We start from the raw sequence: 19,539 nt of genomic DNA on the forward strand, positions 1-19,539 counted from the left end.
GGCTCTTGGCTCTTAGCTCTCGGCTCTGGCTCTCGGCTCTTGGCTCTCGGCTTTGGCTCTCGGCTCTTGGCTCTCGGCTTTGGCTCTCGGCTCTTGGCTCTCAGCGCTGGCTCTCGGCTCTCGACTCTAGCTCTTGGCTTTGGCTCTCGGCTCTTTGCTCTCGGCTCTGGCTCTAGGCTCTTGGCTCTTGGCTCTGGCTCTTTGGCTCTTTGTCCCTTCCTCATCTTGAAGAATCATCCCTGGGCAATTCGCCCCCAACCTCTGGTGGCTCTATGCCTCTATCAACTCTGCGGCTATGGGATGTTACAGCGTGAGCTCTTTGGAGAGAGAACTTCCCTGAAGGGAGTCTGTTGTGACCTCCTCGAAGGGAGACTAACTTCTTCTCTTGGCTCTCTGGCCTTTGAGGAATCCTCCAACTCTGCGGCTTCCATCCATTCCTCTCTGTGCCATCGTTCCTCTACGGCTCTGCGACTTCTTCTGCTCCCTGTGGCTCTGCATCTAGCCCTCTGGCTCTGTGGCTTTGTGGCTCTGCGTCTGGCCATCTGGCTCTGTGGCTCTGTGGCTCTGCGTCTGCCCTCTGACTTCTGGCTCTGTGGCTCTGCGTCTGGCCCTCTGACTTCTGGCTCTGTGGCACTGCGCGTTACATAATGCATTCCTATTACAATCGCATCATTGTTACAAAATGCTCGCTTACAGCGTGGCACAATGATTTTAGAACAGGGACAGTTACAAAGGAATCGACGGCCTTTCTTCAGACGAAATACCGAAAACGACCATAATAACCAATACACAGGAAATACATAGAAAATCCTCTATCGGGCGCCAAGGCCGGATTTCAAATGATATGAAATCGCGTCCATAAACCTTATCGGGTGCGTGCTCTTATCGCATATCACATATCATGTTGCCCAAAGGTCATGGTCCATTTGTATTTAAGATTCTCGATCTCTGATCACCAATATCGTCGATCGACCCATTGCATATTGCATGTCGCATGGGTCGAGGTACTCTGCTCTTGCTTTGTTGCGATCCAATCTCCGATCACCGATCGCATCGACGTATCACTATCGGCTCCATCACATGTGCATTGGCCCTTTGTATTATCGCGATCCCGATCGCCGATCGCACTATCGACGCATCGCATATTGCAAGTCGCAACGGCTCGGGGTCTGTTCCTTCGCCAATGGATGGCTCCGATGCGATATACATCGCCAATCGCCGATCCCCTGATCCGCTTCATCGCAATCGCTAATCGCAATGGTCGTGGGTCTTGGTCCCTTCCTCTTGGAAATCTGCGATGTGATATTATCATATCCACCATTGATCTGCGCGCTCGATCTACAGTCCATGTTATATCGCGCTGATCGCTAATCGCAATTCCCTAAGGCCACGGTCCTTTAAACACTCCGCTTGGCTTTTCTCCGATGCGATGAAAGGTTGCAATGCGATAAACTTTAAGGGATTTTATGTTTAAAAACACATTTTCCCTTAAGTCCCATTTAGTAAGAAATTGCCTCATTTTCAAAGGACAATGGGCAAATTTCTTTTTACAATAACTTCTTCATCCGAAGTCCGTTTTCGCCCATTCAAATTGCATTAGATTCAGAATGAAGAGATCTATGCAATGAGACTATTTCCAGGAGCATCCTTTGACTTTCATTTTTGAGCATTTAGAAAGTCCTTGAGGATCATTTTCTGATCACGCCTCCCCACTGGGAATCTTTTGGACCCCAAAAGACTGATATACTGATTTGCACAGTAGATGAGAGTAACAGCACCCTCTTCTTTCAGCCTTCATGCACTTGCCTTGCATAGCTAGTGCCTCCAAACCAAAACCTTTAAACACTTCCTTCTTGGATGTGCTGGTCCTCCTGGGAAGAACTGTCTTCCTCCTTGACTTCATGCAGAACTCATGCTGTGAAGGTTATAGAAGGTAGTTTGAACTTCTCTTCCTCAATCATTGATCCATGGTGGCTCAAACAAATGTGAAGTTACATCTTCTTCACAAAAATTTACATTTGCATCTGTTTGACATATTGTCAACAACAACTGTTAACAACAACAAAATTACAGACAACAACTGGATGGCCTAAACTTCTGCTTCAACAAAAGAAACAGATTTCACATCTTGTGAACACCTCCATGTCTTTACATCTGCATTTACAAATGATGGACTAGACAACCAGCCCGATATTACATGCATGTTTAAAAACAAAGCAATCAACTCTTCAAGTTAATCACACATACATGTTCATATACAAGGAAATTATCAGCATCCCTATGTTCATGCACATCATTCTCACGCATGCATTTCATCCTTCAACTTTCGCTTAAGCACACTCTACTTTCGAAGCTAAAATGAAATATAATGTTTCATCCTTCAACTTTCGCTTAAGTACACTGTACTTTCAAAGCTGAAATGGACATAATGTTGCAAGAATAAAGTGAGTCTCCTACTCAACTTTTTCCATCCTGCAACTTGCATCTCATTAGCAAAGAAATGCAATAAATCAAAAGACAAGCATCATTTTGCAACAAACCTCTTGTGCTTCAATGATTGTCTTGAGGTCCTTCAGGATAAGGAGAATGCCTTCAACCCTTCTTCCTTCTTGTCCTCTCCTGGACTTAGCTATCAGTAGCTTTCCCTTCACCTTTGAAAACTCAAACAACAGTCAGTTTACAAACAATCAAACAGCGAAACCCTTGCTACTGTTTGAACACCTTTCAAGTCAAACAAGCATATAGATTGCTCTGTCAATCTAGCATTCTGATATGATACCACTTTCATCATGATACCACTTGCTCTGGTATAACTTAAGCTCCGATACCACCTGATTTGAAATGGGGCACTAAAGGCTTCTTTTCATGCTTACAAGAACCTCTCCCACTCCAAAGCTTATATATTCCCAAGATCTATGCTTGAGTGATAATTTGCGGAATAAATAACTTGAAATAGGTGTATGCCTGTGTTTGTACTTTAACTGTTAAGTGCTTTAAGTTTATTTGCTTGAACTGATATAAAAGATATAACAGCAAATACAATGCAGCAATAAGCAATCACACATAACAACAATATAATATGGAGTTTACCCAAACCTCTTGGGCTACGTCTCCTTGAGCTCTAATCAACTCGATTAGACTCTTTGGGATTATGGTTGAATTCTTTTACAAGTTCCCCACTCAACTCCAATAGGTTACAACTGAACCAATGGGCTTAGAATACCATTTTTATCCTTGGCCGTTTGGCTCTCGGCTCTTAGCTCTGGCTCTCGACTCTGGCTTTGGCTCTGGCTCTGGCTTTGGCTCTTGGCTCTGGCTCTAGCTCTGGCTTTGGCTCTTGGCTCTGGCTCTGGCTCTAGCTTCGGCTCTCGGCTCTCAGCTCCTGGCTCTCGGCTCTGGCTCTCGGCTTTTGGCTTTCGGCTCTGGTTCTTGGATCTTGGCTCTTGGCTCTGGCTCTCGGCTCTTCGCTCTTGACTCTTCGCTCTCGACTCTTGGCTCTCGGCTCTGGCTCTCGGCTCTTGGCTCTCAGCTCTGGCTCTCGGCTCTGGCTCTTTGGCTCTTTGTCCCTTCCTCATCCTGAGGAATCATCCCTGGGCAATTCGCCCCCAACCTCTGGTGGCTCTATGCCTCTATCAGCTCTGTGACTATGGGATGTTACAGCGTGAGCTCTTTGGAGAGAGAACTTCCCTGAAGGGAGTCTGTTGTGACCTCCTCGAAGAGAGACTAGCTTCTTCGCTTGGTTCTCTGGCCTTTGAGGAATCCTCCGACTCTGCAGCTTTTATCTGTTCCTCTCTATGCCATCATTCCTCTACGGCTCTGTGGCTTCTTTTGCTCCCTGTGGCTTTGCGTCTGGCCCTCTGGCTCTATGGCTATGTGACTCTGCGTCTGGCCCTCTGGCTCTGTGGCTATGTGGCTCTGCCTCTGGCCCTCTGGCTCTGTGGCTATGTGGCTCTACGTCTGGCCATCTGGCTCTTTGGCTCTGTGGCTCTGCGTCTGGCCCTCTGGCTTCTGGCTCTGTGGCTCTGCGCGTTACATAACCATTCTTGTTACAAACGCATCATTGTTACAAAACGCCCGCTTACAGTGTGGCACAATGATTTTAGAACAGGGACAGTTACAAAGGAATCGACGACCTCTCTTCAGACAAAATCCCGAAAACGACCATAATAACCAATACACAGGAAATCCTCTATCGGGCGCCAAGGCCGGATTTCAAATGATATGAATTCGCGTCCATAAACCTTATTGGGTCCATGCTCTTATCGCATTTCGCATATCGCGCTGCCCAAAGGTCATGGTCCATTTGTATTTGGGATTCTCGATCTCCGATTGTCGATATCGCCGATTAGCCCATTGCATATCGCATGTCACATGGGTCGGGGTACTCTACTCCTACTTTGTTGCGATCCGACTGATTGCCGATTGCATCGGCGTATCACTATCGGCTCCATCGCATGTGCATTGGCCCTTTGTATTGTCGCGATCCCGATCGACAATCGTCGATCACGCTATCGACGCATCGCATATCGCAAGTCGCAACGGCCCGGGGTCTGTTCCTCCGCCAATGGACAGCTCCGATGCGATATACATCGTTAATCGCCGATCCCCCGATCCGCTTCATCGCAATCGCTAATCGCAATGGTCGTGGGTCTTGGTCCCTTCCTCTTGGAAATCTGCGATGCGATATTATCATATCCACCGTTGATTTGCGCGCCCGATCTACGGTCCACGTTATATCGCGCTGATCGCTAATCGCAATTCCCTAAGGCCATGGTCCTTTAAACACTCCGCTTGGCTTTTGTCCGATGCAATGAAAGGTTGCGATGCGATAAACTTTAAGGAATTTTATGTTTAAAAACACATTTTCCCTTAAGTCCCATTTAGTAAGAAATTGCCTCCTTTTCAAAGGATAATGGACAAATTTCTTTTCACAATAACTTCTTCATCCGAACTCCGTTTTCGCCCATTCATAGTGCATTAGATTCAAAATAAAGAGATATATGCAATGAGACTATTTCCAGGAGCATCCTTTGACTTTCATTTTTGGAGCATTTAGAAAGTCCTTGAGGATCATTTTCTGATCATACATGCAGGGGATAGACTTGCAATGCACTGTGGGGAGGTTATTTCTCCCAACTTTCGATGGGTCCTCCAAGAGCTTGGCCAAGGCATGGGTTGAAAAGATGGATGTCTATTTCTAGCTGAATCAAGTGACGGAAGGAGAGGCAATCAAGATTGCCACGTTGCATTTGGAGGGGGAAGCCCATGACTAGTGGTTCCATGGGTTGACCACGTTGGGACATTCAGGAGTAATTGCTTATGATGATTTCATTAGGAGGGTGTTGGAGCGATTTGAGAGGAAAGATCTAGAGGATTATTTTGGGGAGTTGACAAGGCTCAAGCAGACCAGGAGTGTAGAAGCCTACATTTCAGAGTTTTTGTGATTGTTTGTGATGGTGCCTGACTTGTCAGAGTCTAGGAGGATCTACATGTTTGTAGATGGGCTAGCAGAGCCATTGTGTGGGTTAGCGAGGTCCAACAGGCCCACTACATTACAGGATGCGGTAGGGAGAGCCTGAGATTTACAGGATGCCCTACCTATGGCTCGAGTACCACTACCCCCTAGACAGGTTTTCCAGCAAAGGGGAGAAGACACCAGGGCTCCACCACTGAGGGCCAATCAGGGGCGTGGGCAGCTGGATGAGGAGACTCGGAGAGACCTCAGGAGGAGGAAATTGTGCTTCACTTGTCAGGAGTCATGGGCACCAGGCCACAGATGTGCAGCGGGCAAGGCCCACTACATCGAGGTCTTCTCTGACAGTGATGCAGAGGATGAGACCTATTTTGAGATGGGTGGAGATGACAATGCAACACCTCAAGAGGGAGGACCACCACCACCAGCAGGGGGAGTTTCCTTTGCACCTTTTGGAGGGGTCCTTGCATCACTGTGTGGGGTACCTAAATTTTGACTTCAAGGATCAGAGGCACTGTTCATGGGCAGTGTGTATCAGTTCTGGTGGATAGTGGGGCTACCCATAATTTCATTAATGCTCAGTTTGTTCAAAGGAGAGGCATCACAACTGAGGATTGTGAGGGATTCTTAGTTCTTGTGCCTGGGGACAGAACCATGCAGTGCACTCGCTATGTGCCAGCTTTGACAGTGACCATGGGGAACTACTCCATGACAGATCATTTCTTTGTAGTAGATGTACCGGACACCAACGTGGTGTTGGGAGTCCAGTGGCTCTGTGCGCTTGGCAAAGTCACAATAGATTGGAGGAAGTTCGAGATGGAGGAGTTTGTATGGCTAGATGGCAAGACCGTGTTGCTTCGGGAATGCACTCATACCCACCACAGACTATTTCGTCCCACATGATGGAGGCTGAATTGAGACATGGAGACATTGAGTGGGTTTTGGAGTTGAGGTTCTCAGAGGCTAGGGGCAAGCCCAAGCCACCACATCCGAAGATACAGGCTATTCTTGACAAGTATCCAGCTGTGTTTGTGGACATACCACCTAGTCAACCACCTGATCGAGGGTTTAAGCACACTATCGAGCTAGAGCCGGGAGTGTAGGCCGTCATCACCACTCTTTATCGACATCCCAAGTCATATCGGGATGAGATAGAGAGGGCCATCCATGAGATATTGGCACTTGGGCATGTCAAGCCCAGCTCTAGCCTTTTTGCTTCATTAGTTGTGCTGGTTAAGAAGAAGGATGGGTCCTTACGGATGTGCATCGAATATCAAGCCCTCAACAAGAAGACACTGAAGAACCGCTACCCCATCCCACACATAGATGAGCTGATGGATGAGTTGAGGGGAGCTAAGTTCTGACCAACACACCAACTACATTCCAGTCATGCATGAACCACGTGTTTCATGGGAAGTTGAGGAAGTTCGTGCTGGTGTTCTTTGATGACTTACTGATTTATAGTCAGACTTGGGAGGAGCATTTGCAGCACCTTGAGAAAGTACTGCGCATTTTGGAGGAGCAGTAGTTCTATGCTAAACTGTCCAAGTGCGAGTTTGGGCTGACTGAGATGCTCTACATAGGGCACATCACTAGGGTGGGTGGTGTTAGAGTACATGAGGAGAAGATCAGGGCTATCTAGGATTGGCCAGAGCCCCGAAATGTGACCGAGCTGAGAGGTTTCGTAGGCATTTTCACCTATTACAAGAAGTTCGTGAAGGGCTTCTCCCAATTAGCAATACGCCTCACAGACTTGACGAAGAAAGGGGATTTTTAGTGGACCACTACATCGCAGGAGGTATTTGACCGCCTCAAGAAGGTCATGAGTAGCTATCCGATGTTGGCACTTCTTGACTTCACCCAACCTTTCTTGTTGGAGTGTGATGCATCAGGAGTGGGTGTGGGGTTCATGTTGATGTAGGGAGGGCACCCCATGGCTTTTGAGAGTCGGAAGCTACTGCTTCATGAGCTACTATACTCCATCTATGATAAGGAGATGTTGGCCATCATGCATGTGTTGGCCAAGTTCAGGCAATATTGGTGGGGAACAAGTTTAAAGTCAAGGTAGATCACAACAACCTCAGGTTCTTCTTGGAGCAAAAACAGTTGCAAGAGAGGCAACAGAAGTGGGTGAGCAAGTTCCAAGCATATGACTTATTGAGTATGTCAAAAGGAAGCACAAGATAGTGGTTGATGCATTATCCAGGAGGCCAACCACTCTTTCTTTGATGAGCATTGCCCCAAATAGGGGGCGTGGTTACTAGTGGAGTACTCCAAGGACCGGTTCGTGTGTGAGGTCCTTGATGCGTTGGTGACAAATGACTGGTATCAGGTGGTGAACGAAGTGATCTACTATCGAGACTGGATCTACTTGGTACCCAACTCCCCATTGAGGGAGAAGATTCTACAGGCTGCCCATGATTTTCCATTAGCAAGGCACCAAGGGTTCACAAGGAAATATCGGCCCATTAGAGAGCGCTTTGTGTAGAAGGGCCTCAAGGATGATGTGTTGAGGCATATCTGGGAGTGTGACACATGCCAGTGAAACAAGGGAGAGCAGACACACCCTGCTGGCCTATTGCAGTCGCTTCCCAATCCGGAGGGGAAATAGGAGAGCATATTGATGGATTTCATTATCGGGTTGCCCACAGTACAGGGCAAAGATTGCATCTACGTAGTGGTGGACCACCTAACGAAGTATGCTCACTTCTTCGCCATCCCATCTCGGTACTCGGCCTCACAGGCGGCCGAATTGTTCTTCACGGAGGTGTTTCGGCTACATGGTCTCACAAAGACCATTGTCAGTGACCGAGAGAGCCGGTTCATGGGTGGATTTTGGCAGGAGCTATTCTAGTTGGTGAGTATTGAGCTCAACACAAGTACCAGTTACCACCCTCAGACAGACGGAGATAGTTAACAAGTGTTTGGAGGGCTACTTGCGTAACTATGTGACAGGTCAGTAGAGGGCATGGATACGGTGGCTACACTTGGGTGAATACTACTACAACACTACACACTACATGTCCATAGGTATGTCACCATTCTGAGCTCTGTATGGTTATGACACATTGTCTTTCACTGACATTATGTTTGGAGACAGCAGGGCCCCAAGTGCAAAGGACTAGATACAAGAGAGCCAAGATATCTTGAGGGCTCTGAAAGACAACATGCGAATGGCCCAAAACCAGTAGAAGCTTTATGCAGACAAGGGCAAAGTTGAGAGGCAGTTCGAAGTAGGGGACTTGGTGTTTTTGAGGCTCCAATCGTATCGGCAGTCTACACCCAAACAAAAGGGGGCTGAGAAGCTCAAACCCCGCTTCTATGGGCCTTATCGTATCACTCAGAGGGTGGGAGAGGTAGCATATTAGCTTGAGCTACCCTCAGGGAGTCTAGGAGGATCTACATGTTTGTAGATGGGCTAGCAGAGCCATTGTGTGGGTTAGTAAGGTCCAACAAGCCCACTACATTACAGGATGTGGTAGGGAGAGCCCGAGATTTACATGATGCCCTACCTTGGGCTCGAGCACCACTACCCCCTAGATAGGGTTTCCAGCAGAGGGGGAAAGACACCAGGGCTCCACCACTGAGGGCCAATCAGGGGCGTGGGCACCAGGCCACAGATGTGCAGCGAGCAAGGCCCACTACATCGAGGTCTTCTTTGACAGTGATGCAGAGGATGAGACCTATTTTGAGATGGGTGGAGATGACAATGCAACACCTCAGGAGGGAGGACCACCACCACTAGGGGGAGTTTCCTTTGCACCTTTTGGAGGGGTCCTTGCATCACTGCGTGGGGTACCCAAATTTTTGACTTTGAGGATTAGAGGCACTGTTCAGGGGCAATGTGTATCAGTTCTGGTGGACAGTGGGGCTACCCACAATTTCATTGATGCTCAGTTGGTTCAAAGGAGAGGCATCACAACTGAGGAGTTTGAGGGATTCTTAGTTCTTGTGCCTGGGGACAGAACCATGCAGTGCACTTGCTATGTGCCAGCTTTGATAGTGACCATGGGGAACTACTCCATGACAGATCATTTCTTTGTAGTAGATGTACCAGACACCAACGTGGTGTTGGGAGTCCAATGGCTCTATGCGCTTGGCAGAGTCACAATAGATTGGAGGAAGTTGGAGATGGAGTTTGTAGGGCTAGATGGCAAGATTGTGTTGCTTTGGGGAATGCACTCATACCCACCACAGATTATTTCGACCCACATGAGGGAGGCTAACTTGAGACATGGAGACATTGAGTGGGTTGTGGAGTTGAGGATCTCAGAGGCTAGGGGCAAGCCCAAGCCACCACATCCGGAGATACAGGCTATTCTTGACAGGTATCCAGTTGTGTTTGGGGACATACCACCGAGTCAACCACCTGATCGAGGGTTTGAGCACACTATCAAGCTAGAGCCGGGAGTGCAGGCTGTCATCACCACTCCTTATCGACATCCCAAGGCATATCGGATGAGATAGAGAGGGCCATCCATGAGATATTAGCACTTGGGCATGTCAAGCCCAGCTCTAGCCCTTTTGCTTCATCAGTTGTGCTGGTTAAGAAGGATGGGTGCTTACGAATGTGCATTGATTATCAAGCCCTCAACAAGAAGACACTGAAGAACTGCTACCCCATCCCACACATAGATGAGCTGATGGATGAGTTAAGGGGACCTAAGTTCTTTTCGAAGATTGATCTGCGGTCAGGGTACCACCAGATCCGGGTGAGGGACCATGATGTCCTGAAGACAAAATTTCTATGCCATTATGGGCACTTTGAGTTTTTGGTTATGCCGTTCAGGCTTACCAACACACCAGCTACATTCCAGTCATGCATGAACCACGTGTTTCATGGGAAGTTGAGGAAGTTCGTGCTGGTGTTCTTTGATGACATACTGATTTATTGTTGGACTTGGTAGGAGCATTTGCAGCACCTTGAGAAAGTACTGGGCATTTTGGAGGAGCAGTAGTTCTATGCTAAACTATCCAAGTGCGAGTTTGGGCTGACTAAGATGCTCTACCTAGGGCACATCACTAAGGTGGATGGTGGTAGAGTACATGAGGAGAAGATCAGGGCTATCCGGGATTGGCCAGAGCCCCGGAATGTGACCGAGCTGAGGGGTTTCGTAGGCATTTTCACCTATTACAGGAAGTTTGTGAAGGGCTTCTCCCAATTAGCAGCACCCCTCACAGACTTGACGAAGAAAGGGGCTTTTGAGTGGACCACTACAGCACAAGATGCATTTGACCACCTCAAGGAGGTCATGAGTAGCTGTCCGGTGTTGGCACTTCGTGACTTCACCCAACCTTTCATGTTGGAGTGTGATGCATCAGGAGTGGGTGTGGGGGTTGTGTTGATGTAGGGAGGGCACCCCATGGCTTTTGAGAGTTGGAAGCTATTGCTCCATGAGCTACTATACTCCATCTATGATAAGGAGATGTTGGCCATCATGCATGTGTTGGCCAAGTTCAGGCAATATTTGGTGGGTAACAGGTTTAAAGTCAAGACAGATCACAACAGCCTCAGGTTCTTCTTGGAGCAAAAACAGTTGCAGGAGAGGCAGCAGAAGTGGGTGAGCAAGCTCCAAGCATATGACTTTGACATTGAGTATGTCAAAGGGAAGCACAAGATAGTGGTTGATGCATTATCTAGGAGGCCAACCACTCTTTCTTTGATGAGCATTGCCTTGAATTGAAGGGCATAGTTACTAGTGGAGTACTCCAAGGACTGTTTCGCGTGTGAGGTCCTTGATGCATTGGTGACAGATGACTGGTATCGAGTGATGAACGAAGTGATCTACTATCGAGACCGGATCTACTTGGTACCCAACTCCCCACTGAGGGAGAAGATTCTACAGGCTGCCCACGATTTTCCATTTGCGAGGCACCAAGGGTTCACGAAGACATACCGGGCCATTAGAGAGCGCTTTGCGTGGAAGGGCCTCAAGGATGTTGTGTTGAGGCATATCTGGGAGTGTGACACATGCCAACGGAACAAGGGAGAGCAGACACACCTTGCCGGCCTATTGCAGTCGCTTCCCATTCCAGAGGGGAAATAGGAGAGCATATCGATGGATTTCATTACCGGGTTGCCCACAGTACAGGGCAAAGATTGCATCTACGTAGTGGTGGACTGCTTGACGAAGTATGATCACTTCTTCGCCATCCCATCTCGGTACTCGGCCTCACAAGCAGCCGAATTGTTCTTTAGGGAGGTGTTTCGGCTACATGGTCTCCCAAAGACCATTGTCAGTGACCGGGATAGCCGGTTCATGGGTGGATTTTGGCAGGAGCTATTCTAGTTGGTGGGTACTGAGCTCACCCTGAGTACCAGTTACCACCCTCAGACAGACGGGCAGACAGAGATAGTTAACAAGTGGTTGGAGGGCTACTTGCGTAACTATGTGACAGGTTAGCAGAGGGCATGGATACGGTGGCTACACTTGGTTGAATACTACTACAACACTACACACTACATGTCCATATGTATGTCACCATTCTGAGCTCTGTATGGTTATGACAGATTGTCTTTCACTGACATTATGTTTGGAGATAGTAGGGCCCCAGGGGCAAAGGACTAGATACAGGAGATCCAAGATATCTTGAGGGCTCTGAAAGATAACATGCGAATGGCCCAAAACCAACAGAAGCTTTATGCAGACAGGGGCAGAGTTGAGAGGCAGTTTGAAGTAGAGGACTTGGTGTTTTGAGGCTCCAACCGTACCGGCGGTCTACACTCAAACAAAAGGGGGCTGAGAAGCTCAAGCCCCGCTTCTATGGGCCTTATCATGTCACTCAGAGGGTGGGAGAGGTAGCATATGAGATGGATCTACCCTCGGGGAGTCAGGTGCACAACCTCTTTCATGTGTCTTGCTTGAAAAAGGCACTGGGACAACAGGTTACAGTAGCTACAGAGTTACCCCCTATGGACGATGAGGGGCATTTGGTGCTAGAATCGGAGACCATTTTGGATACCAGGGAGAGGAATCTACTTAACAGGGTCATCAAGGAGTTTTTGATCCGATGGAGGAATCTGCCGGATGTGGATGCCACTTAGGAGGGGCAGCAGATACTACAACATCCTTCATTGCAGTTGCTTGACGACAAGAAATGTTTTGGCAAGGAGGACTGTGATATTCTTACTTAGTATTTTACTAAGTAAATATCAATTTCGCTCAATTTTGGTTTATTCTTAGGAGAAGTAGGCTTTGTTGATTTTGGGTAGCATCGAATGTGCTCTAGCCATGAAAATTGGCGGAGAGGCTAAAGCACATGAGATCTCCAAGACCCAAAAATGGTTCGGACAGATTGTACCTGGTTTGGGAAATATTAAAATAATTAATATTTTTAATGGAGTTCTTAAGTCCAAACTTAGGAGAAATAAAATATTAATGAGTATTAATATAAAACTAGGTTAGAAGGTTCCAAAACTCATTGATCAAGCCAAACCTAATCTTAGCCATTGATTAGAGATTTAATCTCGGTCGTTGAAGGACCAACAAGAAAAGTATAAGAGGAGGCTTTAGGGTCAATTGGAAGATACGCCAGAGTGATCAGTCATTCGATTTGCTAGAGTGGGGTTGCTAAGCAAAGTCGAATCAGTGATCAGCAACGATGGGTAGTGAGTACTGGGCAGAGAGGCAGAGACAGTGCCAAGAGACCAGTGTAGAAGCAGAGAGCGAGAGGCAGCAGCCAATTCAGGCCACGTAGCGCCCAGCAAAGACAGTGCGGAGGCCAGAGGGACTGCGTCATGCACGCAGAGGCTGCAGGAGTGATGCAGAGGGTCCTAGAGGCTACGTAGTGCCTCAGATGGCTAACAAAGAGAGGTTTGAGGCTGACGTAGGGTAGTAGGAGGCTGACGCAGAGCTTCAAAGAAGTTGGAGAGGGTTTCGTGGGATAGGTTTTTTGAATACCTGTTTTCAAATAAAGTGGTATTGTTGCCGTGTATTTTTCTCTGTCGGGTGAGTCGGTTAGGCACCTAGTTGTACTCAAGGAAATACTACATAATAATAAACCCTAAGAATAGCTGCACTGGTTTTCTCGCATTGGGTTTTTCCGTGGAAATTTGTCCAAAAATAACACTGTCACTTGTGTGTTTGTTTTCGGTATTTAAATGTTTTAAATAACTTGTTCAGAATTTACAAGTAGAAGAAATAAACCAGCAGAATACAGATTAATTTTCTAATGGATAGACTTAGAAAATTCAACATGGTATCAAAGGGTGGTTGCAGATCACAGGAAAGCTGAAGGCATCAGCTGAGCAGAGAATTTGTAGCAGATTCAACTATCCCGAGTGACAAAGCTGATTCTTGCAGAAAGTGACAGAGGAACGGTTAACGCAGAGGGACTGCGTCATCAATTTGGACATGAGAGAGGCTAGCATAGAGGTTGAGGAGGGCAGAAACAGGCTCACGCAGAAGCCAGGAGGGCTAACACATTTGGCTAAGGGAGCTGTTTTGCCGGTGTCGAAATTGCGCAGAGCCAAGAGGCTCAATCCTTCAGTTGTTGGGGCGAAGAAAGTTGTGGGCAGTTTGCAAGAGCAAAGCTGGTGGGGTACTGTGGTCAGAACCGTACCTAACAGGGCAAAACCAAGGTAGAGGGAGTTGCTGCCAAGGCAAATTTCTAGCCAAGGAATCCGGATCAGTGTTGCAGTTGCACAGACGATTGGAGAGGGGAAACTTGACGGTTGACAGAAGGATCAGTGTTGCAGTTGCACAGACGATCGGAGAGGGGAAACTTGACGGTTGACAGAAAGATTTCCAGGAGGGAAATCGGGACTCAGAGGGAGTCCAGAAGAGAACTTCCAGACGGGAAGTAGAGAAACTCAGAGGAGTCAAATCGAGAACTTCCTGGCAGGAAGTAGAGAGACTCAGCAGGAGTCAAACCGAGAACTTCCAGGCAGGAAGTAGATAGACTCGGAGGAGTCAACAGAGAAGAGCAGAGAAATGTTCGTGAATGGGTTGAGGGATCCAGATAGGCTGGACAGAGCATCCAACTTTGTGGTCTGGAAGGCCAGGATCCTATCCATTCTAGACAGACATTGCATCAAGGGCTTCGCCTTGAGAGTAATGGCTATCCTAGTTGACCTGGTAGCTAATGAAAGGTACGAGGAGGCAATGGCCAAGGAAAAATGCATCATCCTTGATGGGGTCAAGGATCATGTGGTCTAACATATTGCCGAGAAAGAGACGGCAAAGGAAATGTGGGATACCTTAAAGACGTTGTACCAACATACTTCCGTGCAGAGGAAGATGCTACTTGAGAATCAACTACGGTCATACCAGATGCAGAAGGGAGAGCAGATAGATCTCTTCCTCGGTCGGTTGAAGGAGATCCGGGACCAACTAACTTCCATAGGGGCCATGCCGGATCAGGAGTTGATAGTAAGAACTGCACTAAATGCAGTCTCCAAGGAGTGGGAGACATTTGTCCAAAGCATACTGGGCAGGGCAAATCTTCCGGATTGGGAAGAATTGTGGGCGGCTCTTCGTTAAGAAGAGATCAGATGGCTGACCAAGACGGGAAGTAGCAGCAAAGGAGTCTGGATCAAGAAGGAAGAGGAAGAAGAGGCAGCTCTGGCATCTGCGGGAAAGCAGGAGAAGAGGAAGAAGGACCTCTCCAAGGTCAAGTGCTTCCACTATGGGGAACTGGGTCATTATGCGAACCAGTGTTTGAGGAAGAAGCACAAGGGAGAGGCATCTGACTCTAAGGCAGCACCAACGAAGGCGGAGAAAGAAGTCGAGGAGGATGACGATTGTGCCATGAGTGCTCATGTGCCACTAGCGAAGAAGTGGGGAGACATCGAGCTGTAGTCAGGAGGACTACAGGTAATGAGGGGCAGGATCCTTGAAGTACCCAACTTCTTGGATTATACCTTACTACAAGAGCCCCGAAGAAAGAGTAGCAGGATTGGCGGATGTTGGTAGAGACCAATGTTGCACGAAGCGGGAGCGAAGCGGAAGCGTTTTTTGGAAGCGGAAGCGTCATTTTCCAAAAATCTAGGAAGCGAAGCGTCCGCGGAAGCGTCTGCTATATATATATATATATATATATTTTTTTTTTTTTTTTGCATTTATACTCAAAACAAACATCCCAAATACCAAATTAATTGTAGAAGACATGAAAACATGCATATTTTTGCATAAATCAAGATAGATATGGCATCCATGATTCCATTGTAGTTACTAGTATGTACAACAATCATCTATATTCTAGCTATTACAAACATACATCAAATTTTTAAGCATATTATAAAACATAAAACATTTAAGCATATTATAAAACATAAAACATAGAGCATATTATGATTTATCTAGCAAGTGAGCAACTGTCAACATTTGTCATGTCCAAAATTCAAATAATAATGTTTACAAAATATGTCACTTGGTCACCGCCAAGCCAAAAAGGTTCAAAATTCAAATTCACAAGTCTACAAGTCTAATGAGTAATCTATGACAAAAAGTAGTAGATTGTGAATATATCTACTAATCTCTCCTCCTTCCACCACGAATAGAACGTGGTGGCGGGCCTCCACGTGGTGGCAATGAAGAAGATGGTGCCTGTGGAAGTCGTGGCACTGAAACTGATGAAGAAGAACCCCCTGCTGTTGGTGTTGAACCATGGAACCTAGGAACCAAGGGACCAGATGGGGGTGGGGGTGGTGGCATATCAACACGGTCATCATCATCCTAGAATCGCTCAAAAAATTCATGCAAAAAAAAAACACTAGTTAACAAAAAAATTAAAAACATGAATTAGAGAAATGCTTTATAAGGGAAAATTGGAAAATTCATACCACAATGGACATACCTGGATAAGAGCATCCTCTAATTGCTCTAGTCGCAACACTCCATCCTCCAAATTGGGCTCCTCTGGATTCTTGTCCCAAATCAACAAGTCTTTATTAGACTTTGCATCTTCACAGTAATGGGACAACAATCGCAAGTTGTAATGAACATAAACCAAGCTCTCTGCCCGGTCTAAACTCAACCTGTTCCTTTTAACACTGTGGATGAAAGAATAAGAGCTCCAACACCTCTCTGCAGAAGAAGTGTTTACCACCTGTGATAGCACCCGCAATGCCAAACTCTGTAGAAGTGGAGTACCCCCTCCATGCATGTTCCACCACTCAAGAGCAGAAAAAGTCTCTCAATCTTTAATTGCATGCATGCTCCCAAATGGACCAGTGTTGAGCGTATAGTTGCTCACCTGTCTCCGTACCAATGCAGCGTCCTCCTCATCAGGGATTAATTTACTCAATGCAACCATATATTTTTGGTGAACCTCTTGATCTTGGTGTGGTTTTCTCCTGCTTCCCCCCCCAGGTGCTGGTGTTGAAAGCCATGATGGATGATAGTATTTAGGTGTCAAAACATATGCTAATGCATGCAATGGAATATTTAGCATTTCCCATCGGTTTTGCACCTCTACACGAATATAATTGTACAAGGTGGTATCTCTAGGCTCAACAATGTCTTTAATCTGCCCAACATGCTATCCATTTGCTCATACACCTCCCCAATTACTGGTCGATCTGGATCTGCAAACTTGATCATGTAATAAATTGGTTTGGTGAATTGCAAAACATATTTAACCTGTGACCAAAAGTAACTGTCAAGAACAGTGTCCTTGACTGCATTAGCACCATCTTGTCAGTGTTAATTTCATCCCATGTTTCAGCACACACCAGATTAGTTAAAGCTTGTCTCACCTTCACTAGCCGCCTAAAGGTGAGGTAATAACTAGCAAATCTTGTCTTTGCAATTTTAAGCAATTGCAACTTGGAGTAAGTGCCATAGAAGTAGTTTACCCTTGTATGCCCTGTGATGAATTTAATGAGATGCTTCCCTTTCCTGTAAACCTCAGCAATCCACCCACATTCTTTGTGTTTCACAATATCATGCATCAAAAGGTTCAATGTGTGAACCAGGCACCCAGACCAAAAGATGTGTGGATGAGTACGCTCAATAATTTTTCCTGCTGCCTTACAATTTGCTGCATTATCTGTGATCACTTGAACCACATTATTCGGACCAACATCTTTGATTGATTTCAATAGGAGATCTGCAATGCTTTGTGCAGATGCAGTGATGGAGGAGGAGTCATGACATGCAATAAATACTGCACCACTAGAAGAAACACCAAGAACATTTATCAAATGTTGGTTTCTAATATTTGTCCACCCATCTGATACAATGGATACCCCAGAATCTACCCACTCATTTGTAAAACGTGTCAAAGCTCTTTGAACCTTAGCTTTTTCTCTTTCTAATAACACTATTCTAGCTTTCTCATAGTTGGGGGCCTTGTATCCTTTTGGGGCTTCATTGATGGCCTTTACCATTTCATGCCAATAGGGAGAGCGAAGCACATTGAATGGTACACCGCAAGCACAAAGAAAACGGACTATCTTTCCATCCACATCATCCCTCCCAGCAACATTAAGGAAATCCCCTATTGTTCTTCTACCTCCAGAGCTTGCAGAAGTACCATGAGGAGATGAGCAACTACCAAATTTAGAGGTTGCACTTGATTCAGAATGAGTTTTTTGTTTCTTGTTTTTTTGTTGTGCAGCCATCTCTATTTGGATGTATTTTCTTCTTTCTTCAGTTGAAATGTTTGGGCAAATTTGTACCCCCACAGAACCCTTTTTTTCATCACTGTCCAGCACCCCACAAAGATGCCTCCTCAGACGGGTATATGAACCACAATATGGTTTTCCTCCATGACAACCATGAGGGCACACAAATTTGTAAGATCCACCACCCTTTCCCCCATCAAGTTTGGTCACATAGTTCCACAAGGGTGTTGATGTAGCTTTCCCATCTTGTGTTTCAGTGTCCCCTTCAAGTTCATCCCCTTCCTCTTCAAACCCTTCCTCCTCATCATACATTGGGTCACTACTATTAGGACCATCACCAATGTCCTCTTCTGTTTCTTCCCTTCTATTCCTCACCCTTGCCATCATTAAAACCAAAAGTGGAATGATACATAGAAGCCAAAAGAACACCATCTTGGAATATGGATATAGGTGGTGGACAACGGCAACCTGTAAATAAACGAGCAAGTAGAAACAATGGGAAAGAGTAGGAGAGGGAGGAGAAAAATACAAAAAAAAATTCAAAAAAACAAGGGAGTTTGGGGTTTGAACTTACCTCTTTAGCTCTTGTAGATGAAGTCCTCCAAGCTCTTGCTCCAAGCTCCTCCTCCTTCTCCTAGCTCCTCCTTCTTCACTCCTCCAAGCTCTCCTCTCTTCTCCTCTCCTTTCCTCTCTTCTCTTCTCCTCTCCTCTCTTCTCTTCTCCAACTCTCATAAACTCAAAGTGAGAAAATGAGGAATGAATGGGGGCTTTATTCTTTTCATTCCTCACCTTAACCTCACCCTAACCCACCCCCTTAAGGTTGAGTGAACATAACTTTAAAAAAAAAATTGTTTTTCTCCCTTGGGCGCGCCCCTTTCCGCCGAAGCGTACGGAAGCGTGCGTGAAGCGCACGCTTCCTGCTCCGAAGCGCCACGCTTCGGCGGCCCGAAGCGCCGTACGAAGCGCGCTTCGGAAATTCCAGGAAGCGCAAAAAAATTTGCGAATCGCGCTTCCGAATTTCCGAAGTGCGCTTCGGAAGGCGCTTCGTACGGCGCTTCCGTACGGGGCGCGCTTCGGAGCTTCGGAGTGGGGGGGGGGGGGGGCGCTTCGTGCAACACTGGTAGAGACGAATGCGGCTAGGGTGCCATAAAGTGCTACAGTGCAGGAGTCCCCGGGCAACGTGAGGCTAGAAGACTGCAACAGTACGAGAGGCACAGGAGTGTTGCAACGGTGCAGGATGGCATAGAGAGGTGTGCAACGATGCGAGATGCAGGGAGTTGTTGTAGCAGCGCAGAGGTTAGTAGAGGGAGCACTTGTTAGCGGCAGAGAGAGATTCAGCATAGGGAGTGTTTCTAGCCTGACAAGGATGTCAGAAGTTGGGTGGATCAGTAACTGAGTTGTAGTGCAGTAGCAGTTTTCAGTAGCACGATGCAACATGATGAGAGGGGGATGCAGTGCAGATGCAGTGTTGGGAGGATGGACCAGCAACAACATAGAT

At 46.8% G+C, this 19,539-nt stretch overlaps 2 protein-coding genes across 3 annotated transcripts in view; one reads left to right on the forward strand and one right to left on the reverse strand.

Annotated features, from left to right (window-relative positions):
* The window catches only part of LOC149229280 (uncharacterized), a 350,336-nt gene that overhangs the window by 259,185 nt on the left and 71,612 nt on the right, over nt 1-19,539 (forward strand). The gene's annotated exons all lie outside the window — the stretch shown is intronic.
* On the reverse strand, nt 15,762-16,864 carry LOC149229281 (uncharacterized). Its single transcript, XM_089375806.1, has 2 exons — nt 16,271-16,864; nt 15,762-16,149 (listed from the first exon to the last, which is right to left on the reverse strand). Exons 1-2 carry the CDS (start codon nt 16,577-16,579, stop codon nt 15,946-15,948), a joined length of 513 nt encoding a protein of 170 aa, XP_089231932.1. The 5' UTR covers nt 16,580-16,864; the 3' UTR covers nt 15,762-15,945.

The sequence above is a fragment of the Pinus tabuliformis genome, chromosome J (genome assembly GCF_031772625.1).
Source record: "Pinus tabuliformis cultivar Carrire ecotype Pingquan chromosome J, CPIR1, whole genome shotgun sequence".
NCBI classification, from domain to species: domain Eukaryota; kingdom Viridiplantae; phylum Streptophyta; class Pinopsida; order Pinales; family Pinaceae; genus Pinus; species Pinus tabuliformis.